Consider the following 19,678-nt stretch of genomic DNA (forward strand, 5'->3'; position numbering starts at 1 on the left):
AGAAGTGGAGAAAAATGGAGCCATTTCCATTGTGTGTGTCTTTGTTTCTTTTCTTTTCTCTATAGCTCATTATCTATCCAGCAGAACAACTTGCCACCTTCCTCCTCATCTGCAGGCCGGGCAGCAGGAACAACTTTATTGGTAAGTAAAGGTACTCTGAGGTATGTCCCCACTTCCACAGTCATTCTTAGATACTCCATCCCGCTCTGCTTCCTTCCCAATTCTCTTCTAATTCCGGTTATTAGAAGGCCGCTCAGCTTCTGTAGCTAACAGATACATTGGTCCGTAGCTGGTCTGTCTGCACTGTGGCTCCAGGAGCTGTACAATTTTGATTGTAACATAGAGCCTAAAACACTGTGGAATTCTCCCCACCAGTCTGAACTGTTCCAGTTGCTCTAATTCGATGTATCTGCTGCCTTTGACATAGTAAATCATGAAGTTTTATTGTTTTAGATTATCAGAATTGAAGAACAGATGTTATCAGGTACTTAAAAATTGAGAACTTTCACAAATTTGGACCCTTCCTTGTGGGGTTTCTTAGAGATCACATATTTCTCCAATTTTGTTCAATATCTGCATGAGTTTGTTGTGTTTAATTGTTTTAGGAGTGAGAGAAAAGTTATATTCTTATGCCTGTGACATTTTTGTCTTGATCCCTGTTAACTCAAATTTGGCTGAATTGTCAGTCATTATAAATAGGTGTATTAGAAATGTTAGTACCTGGTTATTATCTCATTCCCTTAAATGAAGATAAAACTAAAATGTTATGGTTCAATTCAAATTTTTGACTACAATTCCTTGTTAACCCTCCAGACTAGTCCAGATTCTGATGCATGGTTATGCTCGCTCACCAGCAGATGGAGACTGAGAACATCAAGCCCAGCATCCTGTTTCCAACAGTGCCCAATCCAGGTCACAAATACCTAGCAAGATCCCCAAAAAGTTCAGTACATTTTTTGCTGCTTATCCCAGAAATAGTGGATTTTCCCCAAGTCAATTTAATAATGGTCTATGGACTTTTCCTTTAGGAACCCATCCAGACCTTTTTTAAACCCCACTAAGCTAACCACTTTTACGACATTCTCTAGCAACGAATTCCAGAGTTTAATTACATGTTGAGTGAAGAAATAATTTTTCAGATTCGTATTAAATGTACTACTTTGTAGTTTCATCGCATGCCCTCTGGTCCTAGTATTTTTGGAAAGAGTAAACAATCAATTCACATCTACCTGTTCCACTCCACTCATTATTTTATCTGCCCTCAGCTGTCTTTCCTCCAAGCTGAACAGCCCAAGCCGCGTCAGCCTTTCCTCACAGAGAAGTCATTCCATCCTCTTTATCATTTTCGTCTCCCATCTCTGTACATAAGTAATGCCATACTAGGAAAAGACCAAAGGTCAATCAAGCCCAGTATCCTGTTCCCGAGAGCGGCCAATCCAGGTCAAGGGCACCTGGCAAGCTACTCAAACGTACAAACATTTTATACATGTTATTCCCGAAATTGTGGATTTTCTAATTCCACTATATCTTTTTTGAGATGTGGTGACCAGAATTGAACACAATATTAGAAGTATAGTCACACCATGGACTGATTATAAAGGCATTATAGTCTTCACTTTTGTTTTCCCGCACACCACCAGTGCTCTGTATGTCCCACAGTCCCCCGAGTACATACTACTACTGCTTAACATTTCTAGAGCGCTACTAGGGTTACGCAGCGCTGTACAATTTAACAAAGAGAGACAGTCCCTACTCAAAGAGCTTACAATCTAACAGACAAGTGAACGGTCGGTCCGATAGGGGCAGTCTGGATTCACTGAACGGTAAGGGTTAGGTGCCGATCGCAGCATTGAAGAGGTGGGCTTTAAGCAAAGACTTGAAGACGGGCAGGGAGGGGGCCATACACAAGACCATGGTATTGCAGTAAACAATCCGGTTGCAATCTGTAGGAGCAATGAATAGCCTCCCCCTCCTCTCCCTTTCCCCCCACCAAAAACAACATATATGCCACACATCCCTGATAAAACAGGAACGTCAGCAGGGCCTGTTCATGATGCCGCCCTGAGCCCCAGTCCTCTAAACGGAAAAAATGCTAGCAATAAACATACCTTAAAGTAGTCAAGAGGGCAATGCACCAGGTGCCTAGGTAATAGTCATACAACTGAGGTAGCATCACCCCCAGACAAAGGCAAAGTATTCAGAAAGTCTTGGGCAGCCACGATCGTGTCTAGAACCTTCCAACGCCCATCATGAAACACTTCTAGTAACGGTTATAAGAATAAAAAGCAAACATGTTTGGCTGCCAATGCAGCACAAATCGGGTAGTACTGCTTCCGTTTCTCTGTAAGCATAGGCGAATAGTCTTGAAAAATCTTGATAGGATAGGCGCTCTATCATATTGCAAGGAATTTTGTTTTGTATTGTCACAGGATTTCGGCTTTGTGCACATAATTATGCAATTTTGCAATCACCACTCTGGGCCTCAGATCTCTAGAACCTCTCTGGCCAAGGTGATGTGCCCACTGCAGCTTGTAATCCTGAGACTTTCCCACATTGGGAATTCAGCTGCCAACCATTCCTCCAAACAGTAAGGAGGCAGGAGTCCGCTACGGTGTCAGGGGAAACCTAAAAACTGCAAGTTACCCCATCTTGAACGATTTTCCAAGTCATCTAATTTGTCTGCGTTTTTTGTAATTGAGATTTCAGAGCTTCCAGATCTGCTGACTCCACGTACCCTTGTGTCTTCAAGGGCCGTCACTTTTGCCTCTAATTCTGTGGTATGTGACTGCGTTTCAGTAAGTAAATGTTTTAAGTGCGAAATTTGTCCCGATAGTGTCTCAAATCGGCATCCTAATGCCCCTGTGACTGCACTCGTAATGTCCACCAAAACCATCTCTGTGATCTCCAAGATTGCTACTGGGAGTAAGGTTACCATCTTGCCATTAGACTGGTGTAAATTCTCTTGGGGCTTCTTCCCCACTCTAGACGACATGTCACCACTCCCATGTATAAATTTGTCCATACACGCACGGCAACCAGTCCTGGTAATGTAGGAGCACAAAAGGTACTAAAAATTGGTTATATAATGGGACTTGGGGCTCAGGAGCTATATTCGTGTCTTCTCGCTGCTACAGCATCACGTGCCCCCCCCCCCCCCCCCAAATTAACTATTCTTTGAGTGAAAAAAATATTCGTTCCTGTTTGTTTTCAAAGTATTTCCATGTAATTTCATCAAGTGTCTCTGGTCTTTGTACTTTTTGAAAGCGTGAAAAATTGATTCACTTCTACCCGTTCTACACAATTCATGATTTTATAGACCTCAATCATATCCCCCCTCAGTCGTCTCTTTTCCAAGCTGAAGAGGGCTAACCTCTTTAGCCTTTCCTCTTATGGGGGAGGAGTTCCGTCCTGTTTATTATTTAAGTCACTCTTCTTTGAACCTTTTCTAATTCCTATATATCTTTTTTGCGATACAGTGACTAGAATTTAACGCAATACTTAAGGTGCAGTCGCACCATGGAGCATTGGAGGCAGCATAATCTTGGTTTTATTTTGCATCCCTTTTCTAATAATTCCTAGCATCTTGTTTGTTTTTTTTGGCTGCTGCATTTTGAGTCACACCAAACTGGTCCTGATTTCCCACACTCTCTAATTTTTTTTTTTTTGTTACATGTGTACCCCGCGCTTTCCCACTCTCATGGCAGGTTCAATGCGGCTTACATGGGGCAATGGAGGGTTAAGTGACTTGCCCAGAGTCACAAGGAGCTGCCTGTGCCTGAAGTGGGAATCGAACTCAGTTCCTCAGTTCCCCAGGACCAAAGTCCACCACCCTAACCACTAGGCTACTTACACCTAATTTTGTTTGTTACTGTTTTCTTGCTGTTTTGAAAAAAGTATAGAGCATAATAAAGGAAGAGTGTGAAGTCTGGATAGAAGTAATTCACAGTTTGTGTTGCTGTGTGGTCATTATTGCTTTATCATCACAGTACTGAATTCCCAAGGCTGCAGAGTGCCCTTATAGAGAAGGGGCTCACAATGCTTTGTTATGTCTCCATCTGCTGGTCGACAGTCATAACTACAGGTTCTAGACTGGTCTAGTAGGACTCCAAGATAAGCACTAATTTTTCAAAGTTCATTTATTGAATACTTCATATTTAAAAATATTCACTTGCAAGATTGTTCTTTCAGAGTTTAGCTGCTTGACAACATTTTGGGTGTGTATAATGCTAAGGGCTTCTGCTCATTCTTTCTTGACAGCATACCAGTGCAGAAAGTGAACCCAGCCTCCATGCTTCTGCCGGAACGTTCTCCACAGCCTCCAGCACTGTCCCAGCTTCTCCCACTGTCACTGTCCCTTCCAGCCTGGTCAGCAATGTCAATACCCTGGGTCTTGGTCTGAATAGTAACTCAACAGGCACAGTTTCAACTCGCAGCTCTGTGGCAACAAGTTCAGGTAATAATACTCTGGAGTGTGTTCGGGATGAAAGATTTTTATCCAGACAGGGATTTATTTATTTATTTTTTAAAAATTTATAGGCCGCCTACAAACTAGGTGGTTTCCAAATATGAACATATAAAATTAAAATACCATCAATATAACAAAGAAATTACAAACTTAACATGCAAACTAAAAAAATATTGATCTCTGCATTACATCACACGACTACTAGAGCTGCTTCAAAAATATGCTGTCACAAATAAGTCTTTAAGGATTTGCTAAACTGCATCAAGCTGCAGAGGTCGAGATGGCATATATCACTGTACAATAGTTTTCAAATAGTGAGCAGTCTTAATAATAGTTTGATGAATCATAGTCAACAACTTATACAGAGTTCGCCACTGTAGCGGTAACCATTTCAAGCGCTTCAAACAAGGAGTAATATGTTCATAGTGAGACCAGCCTATCAAGCATCTGAAGAGAATACTTTGGCAAACCGAGATACACAATGTTGCATTATAATCTAGGCAATAGACTGCAGCCAAGAAGGATTTAAATGGAGACAACATTCGCAATCTGAAAGACAGGGAACGAAGCAAAACTTGCACTTATGTTCTAAATAAGAACACTGAATCTATCACAATTCCCAAGTTCCTAATCTGTGTGGCTTAAATTACATCCGTGAGTTAGTGGCTGATGCAGGATCCATGAAGTCCTTTCAACAGCTTCAGGAGGGGGGAGGGTCTGCAATCTGGTGACTGGCTTGCTTACTGTCAGGGTCACCATTGTGTGAGCGCGCTGGATGCTTCCACTTTGAATGAAGATGCTGTAGACTTTTACTTCGCTCTTTTCCTGAACATCTAAAGCAAGTTTCTCTTTATCAGATCAGCTTAATGCAGTCTGGCTCTTCTTTTGATTAAGATGCCCTGGCTGACATTTGAAATAAGACTTTATCAATGAAAGAACGAGTTACAGGTGATCAGCTGCGGTTGCTAATGAAACACCGGAAGCGTATTACATGTTCATCATCTTTTCAAGAACAATAATATGTTTTTGCTCCGTTGAACATTTCCCCTAATCGAGTATTTTTGGCTCATATGGTGGCAACAGCTGAATGCCCACGTTGTCGGGTTGAGCTGACTACATGAGTGCATATGTTCTTGAGCTGCTCCTTAACAAAACCTTTCTGGATGCAGGTGCTGCTGCACCTTTCTGCAATACTGGGTAGACGCTTGCCTTTCTGGGTGGATATTCAATTGTTTTTGAACTTTGTTTCATTGGGCCTGAGATCAGGGCCTAACCTTCTACGTAAGGCTTTTTTTTTTTTTTAGCCGGAAAGAATATTTTGATGTGCTGGAGACAGGCTGCAACTCCATCAGCCACCGCTTGAAGGAATGAACTTTTCAACTTAATGACGATGGAGAGACTGGATGCTAGTCGGTGGTCTCCTACAGCCTGGAAGACTTCTCAACAAATTAAGTCCCAAGTGTGGAATCGTTTGCCACATTGTGCTTATAGTTACCAGTTGAATTTATAGTTTGAAGTATTGACATCAGGGAGGGGAGGGGGGGTGCTAGGGCTTTCATCTGCTATTATTTGCAAATCAGACTGCCATGAAGAAACAACATGTGCGGTCTGATCCTTTGTAGTATATGTGTGGGTGGTGGGGGGGTGAAACTTGAAAATTTATCACGATGTACTGTTACATTTCTTCTTTTGGGACTTTCTTTTGTTTTTGGCATTGTTGTGTGGTTTCAGTAAAGATATATATATGTGTGTGTTTTCTAGGTTCTTTCAGTACCCTGAGATGTATGCCATCCGGCCCCATTGCTTTCTCCACCGTTAGCTTAGCCAGCCCCTCATGAATGCTGTCCTCTGAAAATTGTTCAGGGACTACCACTCTCCATTCCTATTTGTGTTTGCCTTCTGTGGTCCTGCTCCCAGTTCTTCAGCTGTGAACACAGAACAGAAATATTTAAGGTGGAATTACTTATTGTTCATCAGCTTCTACATATTCTTCCTCTTCATCTTTGAGTCTCACAATGCCACTTCCTTAGCATCCCGCAGATCAATCTAGAGACTTGAGAATTATGTCTGTCTACCAGTAGGTGGAGTTAGAACGCAAGAGCTCTGCCATACAGGCTTCCTGTGTTCTCTATTGGTGGATGGACACACGCCTTTGGCGAGTCTCTTCATAAAGGCGTTTAATAAATCCCAGGAATTACAGCAGATGCAATGCACAATTGACCTGGGTGGGGGGAGGCATGTGCCAGGAACAACAGCAGAGGAACCTGGAACAGGGTGTATTACTGCCAGACACAAAAGTTCACAGCTTAGGCGCATTGGCCCATTCGATGTTTTCGTTCGAAGGGTCTTTTGATTGGGTGATTGTTTTTGTTCTGTTGCTATTCTATTGAGGCAGGAGATTTATCTCTTGTGGTTCGTGGTGTTCACTGCTTGGGTATCAATAATACTGAACACGACGCTGCTACACTGGGTCCTATATGGCAGAGCTTTGGTGTTCTCTCTATCTCCACCTGTTGGTAGATGGACATAATCTGGATTGATCTTTTGGGACTAATGGAAAGAAAATTATCAGGTAAGAACTAATTTTTCCTTTTACACTTCTTCCTATCTCTAACATATCTAAAAAAAAATGTCCATGTTGGCTCTCTCTTCCCCCCCCCTCCCAGTTTGCATCTTTGCTTTCCTGACTACCAGCTTCTCTTAGCTTTTACCACATATTTTTGCCTGTCTTCCTCTTTCTGTGATCTCTTGGTTTACAAAGGCTAATCTCTTTCCTTGCCTTCAGTATGACCGCATCTCACAAGGGTTCCGTCTCCAACTGCTGGAATAGTTCCCCCTGTAAAGAATCCAGGATCTCCCTGCTTCTAACCTGCAGTAGGGATACCCCAATCAACATCTGGCTTATTAAAATTGCCTACTTTCACTTTCACAGCTATATTTTGAATGTCTTTAATTAAATTTCTATCCACTTTTGTCTATGGAGCAGGCTTGTATATTTCACTAATATAAACATATTTTCCACTCCCTCTTTCTAGATTGACCCACAATGTCTCTTCCTTACTCTGTAGGGTCCTTCAATTGTGCGGCTTTAATATTACCTTTAACGTATAATGCCACTCCTTGTCCCTTTCTTCCTACCCTGTCTTTCACGAACAGATTATCGCGTGGTTTAACTATATCCGAGTCATGGTTCTCTATGAACCATGTCTCCGTGGACTTCCACTACATCCAAATCTGCTTTTTCCTTCATGTCCTCTAGATTCAGAACCTCATTTCCTATACTACAGGCATTAGTATATCCTGCTTTCAAGAGCATACAGTGTTGCCTCTAGAGTGGGCTGTTTAGCTCATGGGTTGGATGAAAGAAGACTGAAAGCAGGGTAGCACAGACATGTGTGAGCTGTAGGACTGTGTGTTGAGGGATGAAGGACCATGAGTGCTGATAGGTTTACTATAGAGCAGTGAGTGGTGGAGGAAGGCGCAGGGAGAGCAAGCATGTAGACTGTAGGGTAGCAATTGAGAGTAATGCGGTTCTTTTATTCTGAATAAATGGTGAGAGCGAAATTTTCTTGTGGATTATTCTCTGCATGTTGATTTGTTCAAATCTTCTCTTTGGCAATTCTAGGAAAGGCACCTCCCAACCTCCCACCTGGAGTTCCACCATTGTTACCTAATCCATACATCATGGCGCCAGGGCTCTTGCATGCATACCCGGTAAGGATGGCTTTCTCTTTGTGTGTGAAGGTGCTGGAGGTATCCAGGACCAGAACCTTGTTAGCATGACTGTATGCCTTTATTGACACTGACTGGAGGGGACATGGCACTAGAGGAAAAGGAGTTGATACCAGATGCAAGCTAACAGTCTGATTAAACTTGCAACATCTGACTGCGACAGATTGTAAAAGTGGAATCTAAGCCTGATAATTGGCAATACTGAGGTCCGTACTACTTATTAGCTGTTTGTTTTAATTCAGCGGGAGGAGTGAGATTTACATTCAGATGTGCTTGCTGCTCCCCTAATCACTGGTCACACCAAAATCTTATGTTAAATCAAAATTCTGTTTGTTTTTCCGACCGGATGGAGCAGACTCCCACTGACCATTTCTGCAATCTAGTTTTAGTAACATGAGGCTCCTGATATTATTGCTATCTTTCTTCCAGGTATTTTGGTACAAGTACATCATAATGTATTATGTGTGTATTTTGTTACCCACCTAGTTAATAGGTGGGTTATAAATGATAAAATAAATAAAACACAGGGTACAGCAAGAATCTTGGTTTAGGCGTGTGATTCTCATCCAACGTTTCTTTCGTAGCCACAGGTGTATGGGTATGATGACCTGCAGATGCTTCAAACAAGATTTCCATTGGTGAGTCCCAGTTCTCTTAAAAGGGAAGTGGAATGCTTTGTAAAATATTGTGGACTTCAACTTGAACATTGTTCAGTAAGGGGCATGGACAGGGAAAGCCCCTGTGGAGTCTGCACGGTTCTTGTCGAGAGGGTGGGCCCCAAAGAGCTTGTGCAGTACTTGGCCCTCTCCCTCCGTGCCTCTCATACTTGTGAAGCCTGCACAGTAGGCAATGGCAGGTGTGGAGGGGCCAGGTCCTGGTGGAGCCACGCAGTAGGCATCGACAGATAAGAGAGGATATGGCCCCTGTGGAGCTCGCATAGTAGTCGGGGGCACTCATGGTAGAACATGTGCAGTAGGTGGCAAGACGTACGTTCCAGAATGTCCTGTTTGTAGCCCATTGTGGTGGTGGTCTGAGGGAGAGGAGTGTCATGCTCTGATAATGTCCTCTGTTTTACAGGATTACTACAGCATCCCATTTCCTACCCCCAACACAGCGCTAACTGGAAGAGAAGGAAGTTTGACCAGCAATCCTTATTCTGGTAAGAACAAATGCTCCCTGTAGTCTTACTTAAATGAGTAAGGTGTTACAGGAAGTTTGAGACTGCATCACTTTTCTTCCTTCTTGTTCCAAAAATGAAATTTGTTCCATGGATGGGAGGAGAAATGGGGAGCCATAGGGCTAGGTGTCTGGAGGTGGATTTTCCCATGACTGGTCATTGCTTCTCAGCACAGTGCCTCGAAATGGGTTAGTTTTTCTTATACAGTGATACTAATGAATCTCACTTCTGAGTCAGTGTGTGCTGAATATGATCTCAACCTAGGGCTTGCTTCAGTTCATCCATTTCCTGGAATACATAGGACACTTCATTTATTTTTGTATGCATTACAAATACTTGGTATATTGTTATTAATAAAAAAAAATTCTACTCTTAATATGGAAAGCAAATAAATATAAACCAAAAAATAACTATGTTTTACTTAATCAGACAGCTGAGTGAACATCATGCCCAACTCATATAAAATTTAAGAAATGAACCAGCAGCAGTCTAGGGGTAAGTTGCAGACTTTTTAAACAACCCTTCAAAAGGCTAAACTATCATTTCTACCTAGTTCTACCACCACCTTACTATCTTTGGAAAACGTTTTCTTGTAGATTAATACAGACGTTCAAATATTTGAAAACTAGCATATCAACCCATCTCTCCTTTTCTCCCAGGTATAATCTTCAGGTCATCATACATCTTTTGTAGCGCAAACCCCATACCATGTTCGTCAGTTTTCTCAACCACTTCGTCTTTTTATGTCTTTAGCAAGATACGGCCTGCAGAACTGTACACAATACTCAAAGTGGTGCCTCACCAGTGACTTGTACAGGGGCAACAACATCACCTTTCTTCTGCTGGTTATACCCTTCTCTATGTAGCACTCGGGTCCGCCTGCACCTGCTGCTTGTGCTCTACACTAGCACCCTCCTCCTACTGACTGGGTCCCAACCGCTTCTGGGCAAGTCTCCTGCTCTCAAATTATCCCCTGTGATTTCTACGTTACTGGAGGCCACGCTCTCCCAGTGGTTCCACAGTTCCCAGAAAGCACTCTCAGACCCAACATACAAACCACTAGGATTCTTTTATTAGTCCAGACAAGCAGAGGCAATAAAATAAATGGAATGTTTATTGTCTTAAATACATTGAACAATGAACAGAAAAAGTGCAATCAGCAATCAATAACAGGTAACTGAAATGTGGATCAATTATAAAATGATCTAAACATTTGCTTACTTTCTAAAAAGTACCTGGGAAGATCAGGACATAGAACTGTTCAGAGCTTCAGCAAAGAGATTCTTTTCTTTTCTTTTCTTCCTGGCTAAGACGGGAGCAAAAGCCCGTACATTCCAAATGAACTTGAGCTCCTGAGCGAATCTGAGTCCAGAACAACTTTGAAAACATACTGCAGACTGCCTTTCCAAAAGGCTTAAGCAAAGAAAAAAGCCTTGTTTCTGCAGCAGCTTCAAAACATGCACCACCTGCTGGCCAAACTAGAGAAATACACCAGGAAATACCCAATACATTTTACAAGCTTAAAAACACACTGTTCTGTCACACTATTCTTCTAGTTTTTGGAGATCTCTTCTCATGGTCTCTCTTCTCATGGTTTCTACTCCCTCTGGAATATGCACTCTGTGATCTTCATGTCATCCACAACAAGGCAAACTTTTCCTTCTAACCCTTCGGCAGTGTCTCTCACAAATATATTAAATGAAATCGGCCCCAGTACTGATCCCTGAGGCACTCGCCTTTCTTTCCTCCGAGCGGATTCCATTTACCGTCCACCACCCTCTGTCGCCTGTCGGTCAACCAGTTTACCACTGGGTCCTAAGTTCATACGTCTCAGCTTATTCATGAGTCTTCTGTGAGGAACCTTATCCAAAGGCTTTGCTGAAGTCAAGTGGATTACATCTAATGCATGTCCTTTTATCTAGTTGTTTGGTCACTCAGTCAAAGAAATCAGATTTGTTTGGCAGCAATTTCATTTGGTAAAACCATGTTTCCTCAGATCCTGCAACGTGTTGTATTCTAGAAAGTTAACTGTCTTTCAGTAATGACTCCATTATTTTTCTTACCACCAACGTGAGGCTTACCAGCCTCTAGTTTCCCACCCCCACTTTTGTGAAGAGGGACCACATCTGCTCATCTCCGATTCTGTGGAGCCTTTGCCATCTCTAAAGATCTATTTAATAAATCCATAAGAGGTTCCGCCAGGATTTCTATTACATACTTCCTACTTACAGAACCTGTGAAATAGTTGTGTCCATCAACCAGCAGATGGAGATAGAGAACGGAAAAGTGAGCGGAAACATCTCTCTTGGCATCCAGTCTAGCTCCTCAGTATTTTCTGTCTCCAGCAGGTGGATGGACACCCTTCTCAGCCTTTGGTCCCGAGTGATTTGCTCCTGTTCCAGATAGTCAGTTGGTCCCCAGGTGAGCATTGTGGGTGGCTTGAGTCTGCAGAGTCATATCTGGTGCCCCACAAATTTTTTTTCTTCCCTCCCTTCACTTCTCCATTGTTTCCTCTGGAGCTATCCTTTTCCATCACAACAACCTTTAAAAAAAAAAAAAAGGAAGGAAAGGTGTTTACTGGAGAGCGTGGGACAGAGTATTAGTCTTGATCCTTTGGAGACTGTGAGCATGGATGGAGCAGCAGGCAGTGGTAAGTCAGACTAAAGTTTGACTCAGAACGGAGGGCTGCAAGTTCTGCTTGGTGTAGGGAAGATATCCTGACTTAACGCTTGGGACTGCATTTGTGACAGTTGGGGTGAGTGGCGACTATCGTGGAGGCAGTTAAGCGGTGTTCCCTCTGTGGGACCCACTGGAAGGCATTAGGGTGTTACAGTGCGTGCAAGCCAGGAATCCCGCGGGATGTGGAGGAAATGTCTGCAGCTCATCTTAGAATTTGGTACACAGAGAGTGTGGGAATGGGCGCCACTTTGTCAGGGCCAGCTGGCAGTAAGGAATAGCCTCTGTCTGATCATGTATGGAGCACAACTGCCACTTTACAGCCTCGGGGCCCGACAGAGCATTCAGCTGCATCGGGATCTTTGTTTTCTCTAGAATTTATATTGCTTTTATACCAGGCCTATCTACTGGAGCAGGGACAGTCAGAGTTGCTGCAGGGTGCTTCAGTTTCTCTTCCCACTGACCCTCTAGCTCCTAAGAGATTGCGTTTAGACCTCCAGGAGTGGGCAAACTCCTCTTCTCCTTCCTTATCTGATGTGGCCTTGGTCTATTTAGAGGAGCCATCGTTGAAGGAGCCGTTAGAGAGCTCCCTCCTAAGGAAAGTACTGAGGTCGTTTCATAAAGAGGAACTCGGTACTCTTATTTCTGAGGCTATGACTCGCCTCTACCCATTGGCTCCAGAGGAGTAAGATAAATTACAGATTCTCAGGGTGGACTCCCTTGTTACAGCAGTGACTAAAACAACATTGCCCTAAAAGACCTACAGGATAGAAGGCTCACTGAAACAAGCCTTTATTTTATTTATTTATTTATTTATTTATTTATTGCACTTGTATCCCACATTTTCCCACCTATTTGCAGGCTCAATGTGGCTTACAAAGACCTATTATGGCATCGCCATTTCAGGGTAAAGAGATACAATTGGTGTTACAAATATATTAAGAGTAATAAGGCTAACAGTCGATCTAATCAAGCAATTGTGGGAAGAAGGCAGTTATAGTAAGGGAGGAGTGGTGAAGTGTTGTGGTTAGTTATGGATTCTCATGGTAAGCTTTGGTGAAGAGAGAAATTTTCAGCGATTTATGAAAGCTCGTTATTTCGTTAATTGTTTTCAAATGGTTTGGAAGTGTATTCCACATCTGTGTACTTATGTATGAAAAGCTGGACACGTGAGTTAGTTTGTATTTTAATCCTCTACAGTTGGGGAAGTGAAGATTGAGAAAAGTGCGGGCAGATCTTTTAGCATTTCTGGATGGAAGGTCCACAAGGTCAAGCATGTAGGACAGGGCGTCTCCGTAAATAATTTTATGAACAATCGTACAGATTTTGAACGTGGTCCATTCTTTAAGTGGGAGCCAGTGTAATTTCTCTCTTAAGGGTTTTGTGCTTTCATATTTTGTCCTTCCAAATATTAGTCTGGCTGTGGTATTTTGAGCGGTTTGGAGTTTCTTGATAATCTGTTCCTTACAGCCTGCGTAAAGTGCATTGCAGTAGTCCAGGTGACTTAATACCATTGATTGTACCAGGTTTCGGAAAATGGCCCTTGGGAAGAAAGGTTTTACTCTTTTGAGTTTCCACATGGAGTGGAACATTTTCTTAGTAGTGTTCTTCACGTGGTTTTCAAGCGTGAGATTTCAATCAATGGTAACACCCAGAATTTTCAGCGTGTTAGAGACGGGAAGGGACATGTTTGTGGTGGTTATGGTGGAAAATTTACTTGTGTTATATTGGGAGGTGAGTATAAGACATTGTGTTTTTTCTGCGTGAGTTTTAGCTGAAATGCATCTGCCCAGGAGTGCATGATTTGGAAGCTTTGGTTAATCTCGTTGGTGATTTCCTGTAGATCGTGTTTGAACGGGATGTAGATTGTGACGTCGTCAGCATATATGTATGGGTTAAGGTTTTGGTTGTCTAGAAGCTTGGCTAGCGGTGTCATCATTAGGTTAAAGAGGGTTGGTGATAGAGGGAATTCTTGGGGGACTCCACATTCAGGTGTCCATGGGGCTGATGTCGCCGTTTTGGTTGTAACTTGGTATGATCTTGTTGTCAGGAATCCTCTGAACCAGTTGAGCACGTTTCCTCCCAAGTCCAAAATAATCCAGGATGTGTAGTAATATTCCATGGTTGACCATGTCGAAGGCACTGGACATGTCAAATTGCAGGAGAAGTATGTTGTTGCCAGTTGCAATTGTTTGTTTAAATTTATTCATTAGAGTTACTAATACTGTTTTGGTGCTGTGGTTCGATCTGATTGAGATTCATGTAGAATTGAGTATTTGTTTAGGTGGTTAGTAAGCTGTTTCGTCACTGCGCGTTCCATGAGTTTGGTTATCAGCGGGATCGATGCTACTGGTCGATAGTTGGTTAGGTCACTTGTGGATTTCTTTGCGTCTTTAGGAAGAGGAGTGAGTAATATATTTCCTTTATCTTTTGGGAAGACACCGTTTTGTAGCATGTAGTTCAGGTATCTTGTGAGGTCTGTTTTGAATTGTTGAGGGGCAGATCTTATAAGATTACTAGGGCAGATGTCTAGTTTGCATTGTGATTTGGCGTAATTTTTTAGCAATTGAGAAATGCTGTCGATCGATAGTATGTCAAAGTCCATGATCGGTCTGCTGGGTATTCCCCAGGTATTGGATCTAAACATTCAAGGAGGGTTTCATAGTCCTTTGTGTTGATGGGTATCGTGAGTCGTAACTTTGTAATTTTCTCTTTGAAGTATTTCGCCAGGTTGTCAGCTGATGGAGTGTCTGTGTTGTTAGAGGTGACCGGAGTGGTGTTCAGTAATTTATTTACGAGTTGGAAGAGTTTATGTGTGTCCTTGTAGCCTGGTCCGATTTTAGTTTTATAATAAGATCTTTTAGTTTGTCTGATGGTGTATTTGTATTTTCTTTGTAGTTGCTTCCAGTCATTGAGTGCAGAGTCATCTTTTTTTCTTGTTCCAGGCTCGTTCTAATCTTCTGACTTGTGTTTTTAATTCTTTTAGTTCTTCATTGAACCAAGGTATTGAGTTTTTTTTCTGTGTGAGGTTCTGGTTTGAAGTGGTGCTATGTGGTCTAGTATGGTTCTGCATCTGTTGTCCCAGTCATGCAGAAATTGGATTGAATTTGTTGTTGCTGTCCATTTGTTGTTATAGAGTTGTTGCCAGAATGTTGATGGGCCTATTTTGTCTCTTGTGGTATAGGTTAGTTGTTCTTGTTTATGTTGAGAATTTTTCGTTCTCCAGTGAAGGGAGAGGGTTGCTTTGTAGTATAGTCAGACCATGGTATATGGCTGTCCATTTTAGGTTGTTTAGTGTGATGTTTAGCTCTGGTGAGAATTTGTATGTGATGATGTCTAGTGCGTGTCCTTTAGTATGGGTGGGTTGTATATTTGGCCATTGGAACTCCCAGAGTTGGAGGAAGTCCTTGCAATCGGTTACGTTTGTTAGGTTAACGTCCTCAAGGTGGAGGTTGATATTTCCTGCGATAAGTAGGTTATGGGAAGAGACACATGTATTCGATAAAAAGTCCATAAAATGTGTTTGGCAGTCTTGCCAATTGCCTGGTGGTCTATAGAACAGGATAAGGTTTAGTTGATCTTGTTGGGTTGGGTGGTTGACTCTAACTGAAGCGATTTCCAGTTGAGGGAGTATTGATTCGGCTATTGTCGTGATGGTGAATTGGGATCTATAGATTATGGCTATGCCTCCTCCTCTTTTTCCATTCCTTGTCCAGTGGGTGATTTTGTACCCTGGGGGGCATAGTTCTAAAATTATGGGATCTTTGGAGTCGTGGATCCATGTTTCACTTATGAGTAGAAAATCGAGATTGTCAGTGGTAATCCAGTCAGTTATTGTGGCAGTTTTAGTTGCGGATCTGGCATTTATATAACCCATTTGTATTAGTTGATGGGGTTCAGATGGGGTCGAGGTTGTGATGATTTTTATTAGTTGTCTATTCTCTTGATTTTTGGATTTGTTTAGTACTTTCTTTTCTTTCTGTTGGTTGTCTCCGTGGGTGGTGGGCTTTCCATACCACTTTTTAATCTTTTGGGTTGGTGTATTGTTTGTGGGGTGTGTGCATGGTGTTCTTATTGTGGGTGAGTTATTGTCTGTGGGAGGGGTTGTTAATGCGTGGTGGATTAGGGAGAGGCAGTAGATGATTAGGAGTAGTTTGCTCGTGTTCATGTTGTTGTTAGGGTATTCAATACTGTTCTCTAGTGGTGATAGATACGGTTGTTATCTGTTAACAGTCTTGTGCATCAGTGTATGTGCTTGCAATTTGTGGTGTTCAGTGTGGTGCAGAGAGAAGCTGAGGGGTTGGTTAGGGTATTTCAGTATGATACTGTGAGGTGTATAAAAGCACATAGAAAACTTTTAAAAGTTAGAAGTCAGTAAGCAGTTCAGTAAGCAGTACAATGAGCAAGCAGTGAGGTGCGACCTGTGTCCGGGTCCGTAGTATGGTTCTATTAGAGTTCTGTATATTATTATAGTATGTTTTGGGTTCGTGGGTCAGCAGTCGAGATAGTAGGTCCTAATATAGTTTGGTAAAGAGCTATACATACACTGTAAGCATAAAGTCTACAAACAGAGCTATAGATACATTGTAATCATAAAGTCTACAGAGTTATAGATACATTGTAAGCATAAAGTCTACAAACAGGATAGTAGATTCTATTGCATTTCAGTGAATTGGAGGTCTAAGTCAGCAAAATAAGCAATTTAAGCATTGGAGGTCTAAAGTATAATATATAATACAGTCCAGAATGATTATTTTAGTCTTCTGTTAGTTTCTGCAAAGCTGTAGGGTACAACATGAGTATTGGAGGTCTAAGTCAGCAAAATAAGCAAATTTAAGCATTGGGGCTGGGGTATTTGTAATCCAATTGTGGTTTAAAATACAAAACAGCTGATACCGCGTTACGGACTGCCTTCACCGTTTTCGATAGTCTTGTCAGATTTGGAGTTGGCATTGGTGAGGTGGTCGCCAGCTGAATCGTTCTTCCTTCCGTCCTGTCGGTTACTACCTCTGCAGTTTCGCCAGTCGGAGGAAGCATCCGTAAGTTGCTCTTCGATTAATTCTCGTTCCGTCCGATCTATCGGTTGGGGAGGGTTAATCGGCCCACGTGTTCGGGCGTTCTAGAGAGAGCCACTATTCGCCGCCTCGCTCGCCACCCTAGGGATTCAGCGTTCTCCTCATGCCAGAACGCGATCGGTGCAGTATGTCAGCAGGGGTAATTTAGCGCTCCAGCTGTCGGCTTCTCGGTTGTCAGTTCTGCCGATTGTCTCAGGAGCACCGTCGCAAGGGTGTTGTGAGGGGGATACCAGATGGGATCGGTCTGGGTCGCACTCGCATGTGTCCTAGGCCGGATTATCTACCAATCGGTCCTCTGGGAATACCGGATGGAGGTCAGTCTGGGTTGCACTCGCGTGTGCCCCAGGCCGGATTATTTACCAACCGGGTTCTCCATGGAATCCGTGGATCCGATAGCGGTCCGTCTTCCGTCTGCCATTTAAATTGGTAGGTGTATTGGAGCAGCTACTGATCGTGGCCTCCAAGTGGAGATTTTCGGAGTAGCTCTTTCGCCATCACTTCCAGTTCAGGGCTTTGCCCTTCGGTCTTGCCATGTCTCCAAAAACTTTTGCCAAGGTAATGTTGGTGATGGCGGCAGCCTTCCTTTGGCGTCAGGGAATTGGAGTTCACCTGTATCTCAATGACTGGCTCATTCGTACATTGTCCTATTTGGACAGCATGGTAGCAAAAGACAAAGTTGTTTGTCTTCTGCATTCATTGGTTTGGATGATCAGTTTCAAGAAGAGCAGACTGACTCCATCGCAGATGCTGGATTATCAGGGTGTTCTGTTTAACACAGCAAGGGAGAGGATCTTCCTCACAAATTGCAGGAGGTCGAAGCTGATTCAATAGATTTGTCTTCTCCTCAGTCAAGGCAGGCCCAGGGTCTGGAACTATGTCCAGATTCTGGGATGAGTGACCGGCGGCAGTAGAAGTGGTGCCATAAGCAAGAGCTAATATTAGCCATTACAGAAATGTTCTGATTACCCAAAGATTATTTTCTGATTACCCATACCCTACAGTTGTAGATGCAAAGAAAAAACATAATTGGAAGTGTCTATATACAAATGCTAAAGCCTAAAAGATAAGATGGGAGAGTTGGGATATATAGCACTAAATGAAGAAATAATAGGCATTTCAGAGACCTGGTGGAAGGAAGACAATCAATGGGACACTGTGTTATCAGTGATAGAGTGGATTAAATTGGAGGGGGGGGGGGGGGGGTTGTGCTCTTTTAAAGAGGGAATTGGGTCAAACAAAATAAATATTCTACATGAAACAGCAGCATGGAATCCATGTGGATAGAAAGTCCATTAGTAAAAGGAATGAGTATACTGATAGGGCTATTGTACCATCCACCAGGACTAAACAGACAGATGAAGAATGTTTACAGAAATTAGGAAAGCTGGCAAATTGGGCAACATTATAATAATGCGTGATTTCAATTACTGGTCCAAGAATCAACAAGAGGGGGTCTGCTGCAAAGATTAGGACTTCAAATCAGGCATGGGCTCTGTTTGTATAATTGTGGAAGTCCAGACCAGATGTATTCCATGTGTTAAGAAAGATGGAACAACAGCATGGTTAGAAGGTGAAGTGAAAGAGGCTATTAGATCCAAAAGAATATCAAGAATGGAAAAAGGATCTGAATGAAGAAAATAAGAAGCAACATAAGCACTGTGAAGCTAGATGCAAAAATATTGATAAAGAAGGCTACAAGAGAATATGAAGAAAAACTTGCTGCAGAGACAAAAACTCATAGTAACACTTTTTTCATGTACATCAGAAGCAGAAAGCCTGTGAGGGAATCTGTGGGATCATGAAGGAGCAAAAGGGGCACTCAGGGAGGACAAGGCCATAGCGGAGATATTTGAATGAATATTTTGCTTTGGTCTTTACGGAAGAAGATGTAAGAGATGTACCTGTACCGGAAATGGTTTTCAAGGATGATGATGCAGAAGAACTGAAAGAAATCTCGGTGAGCCTAGAAGACTTGCTGAGCCAAATTGACAAGTGATAAATCTCCTGGACCGGATGGTATACACTCCAGGGTACTGAAAACTCAAACACGAAATTGCTGATATACTGTTAGTGGTCTGTAACCTGTTGCTAAAATCGTCCGTAGTACCTGAAGATTGGAGGGTGACGGTGACCAATGTAACACTGACTTTTAAAAAGTGTTCCGGGGTGATCTGAGAAATTACAGACCGGTAAGTCTGATGTCAGTGCCGGGCAAAATAGCAGAAACTATTATAAAGAATAAAATTATGGAACACATAAGCAAACATGGTTTAATGGGCATCTGTCAGTATGGGTACAGTCTAGAGAAGTCTTGCCCCACCAATTTACTTCATTTCTTTGAAGACGTGGATAAAAGTGAGCCGGTTGATATAGTGTATCTAGATTTTCAGAAACCTTTTTTCAAAGTTCCTTATTTATTCTGTTTGTTAGGATTTATTTACCGCCTTTTTGGAAGAATTCACTCAAGGTGATGTACAATAAGAATAAATCAAACATAAGCAATAGACAGTTCCAGCAGTAAAAATGTTCAAATAATAATACAATGTCAACACA

At 42.4% G+C, this 19,678-nt stretch overlaps 1 protein-coding gene across 12 annotated transcripts in view; it reads left to right on the forward strand.

The window, feature by feature from the left end:
- Positions 1 to 19,678, forward strand: part of UBAP2L (ubiquitin associated protein 2 like) — a 127,936-nt gene that overhangs the window by 58,534 nt on the left and 49,724 nt on the right. For all 12 annotated transcript variants that reach the window (XM_030188166.1, XM_030188167.1, XM_030188168.1 and 9 more), the window contains 5 exons: positions 66 to 141; positions 4,258 to 4,453; positions 8,091 to 8,179; positions 8,782 to 8,835; positions 9,275 to 9,356. In XM_030188166.1, coding sequence (XP_030044026.1) covers positions 66 to 141; positions 4,258 to 4,453; positions 8,091 to 8,179; positions 8,782 to 8,835; positions 9,275 to 9,356 — 497 coding nt within the window. The remainder of the gene's footprint in view (positions 1 to 65; positions 142 to 4,257; positions 4,454 to 8,090; positions 8,180 to 8,781; positions 8,836 to 9,274; positions 9,357 to 19,678) is intronic.

Source organism: Microcaecilia unicolor, chromosome 14, assembly GCF_901765095.1.
Source record: "Microcaecilia unicolor chromosome 14, aMicUni1.1, whole genome shotgun sequence".
Lineage (NCBI taxonomy): Eukaryota > Metazoa > Chordata > Amphibia > Gymnophiona > Siphonopidae > Microcaecilia > Microcaecilia unicolor.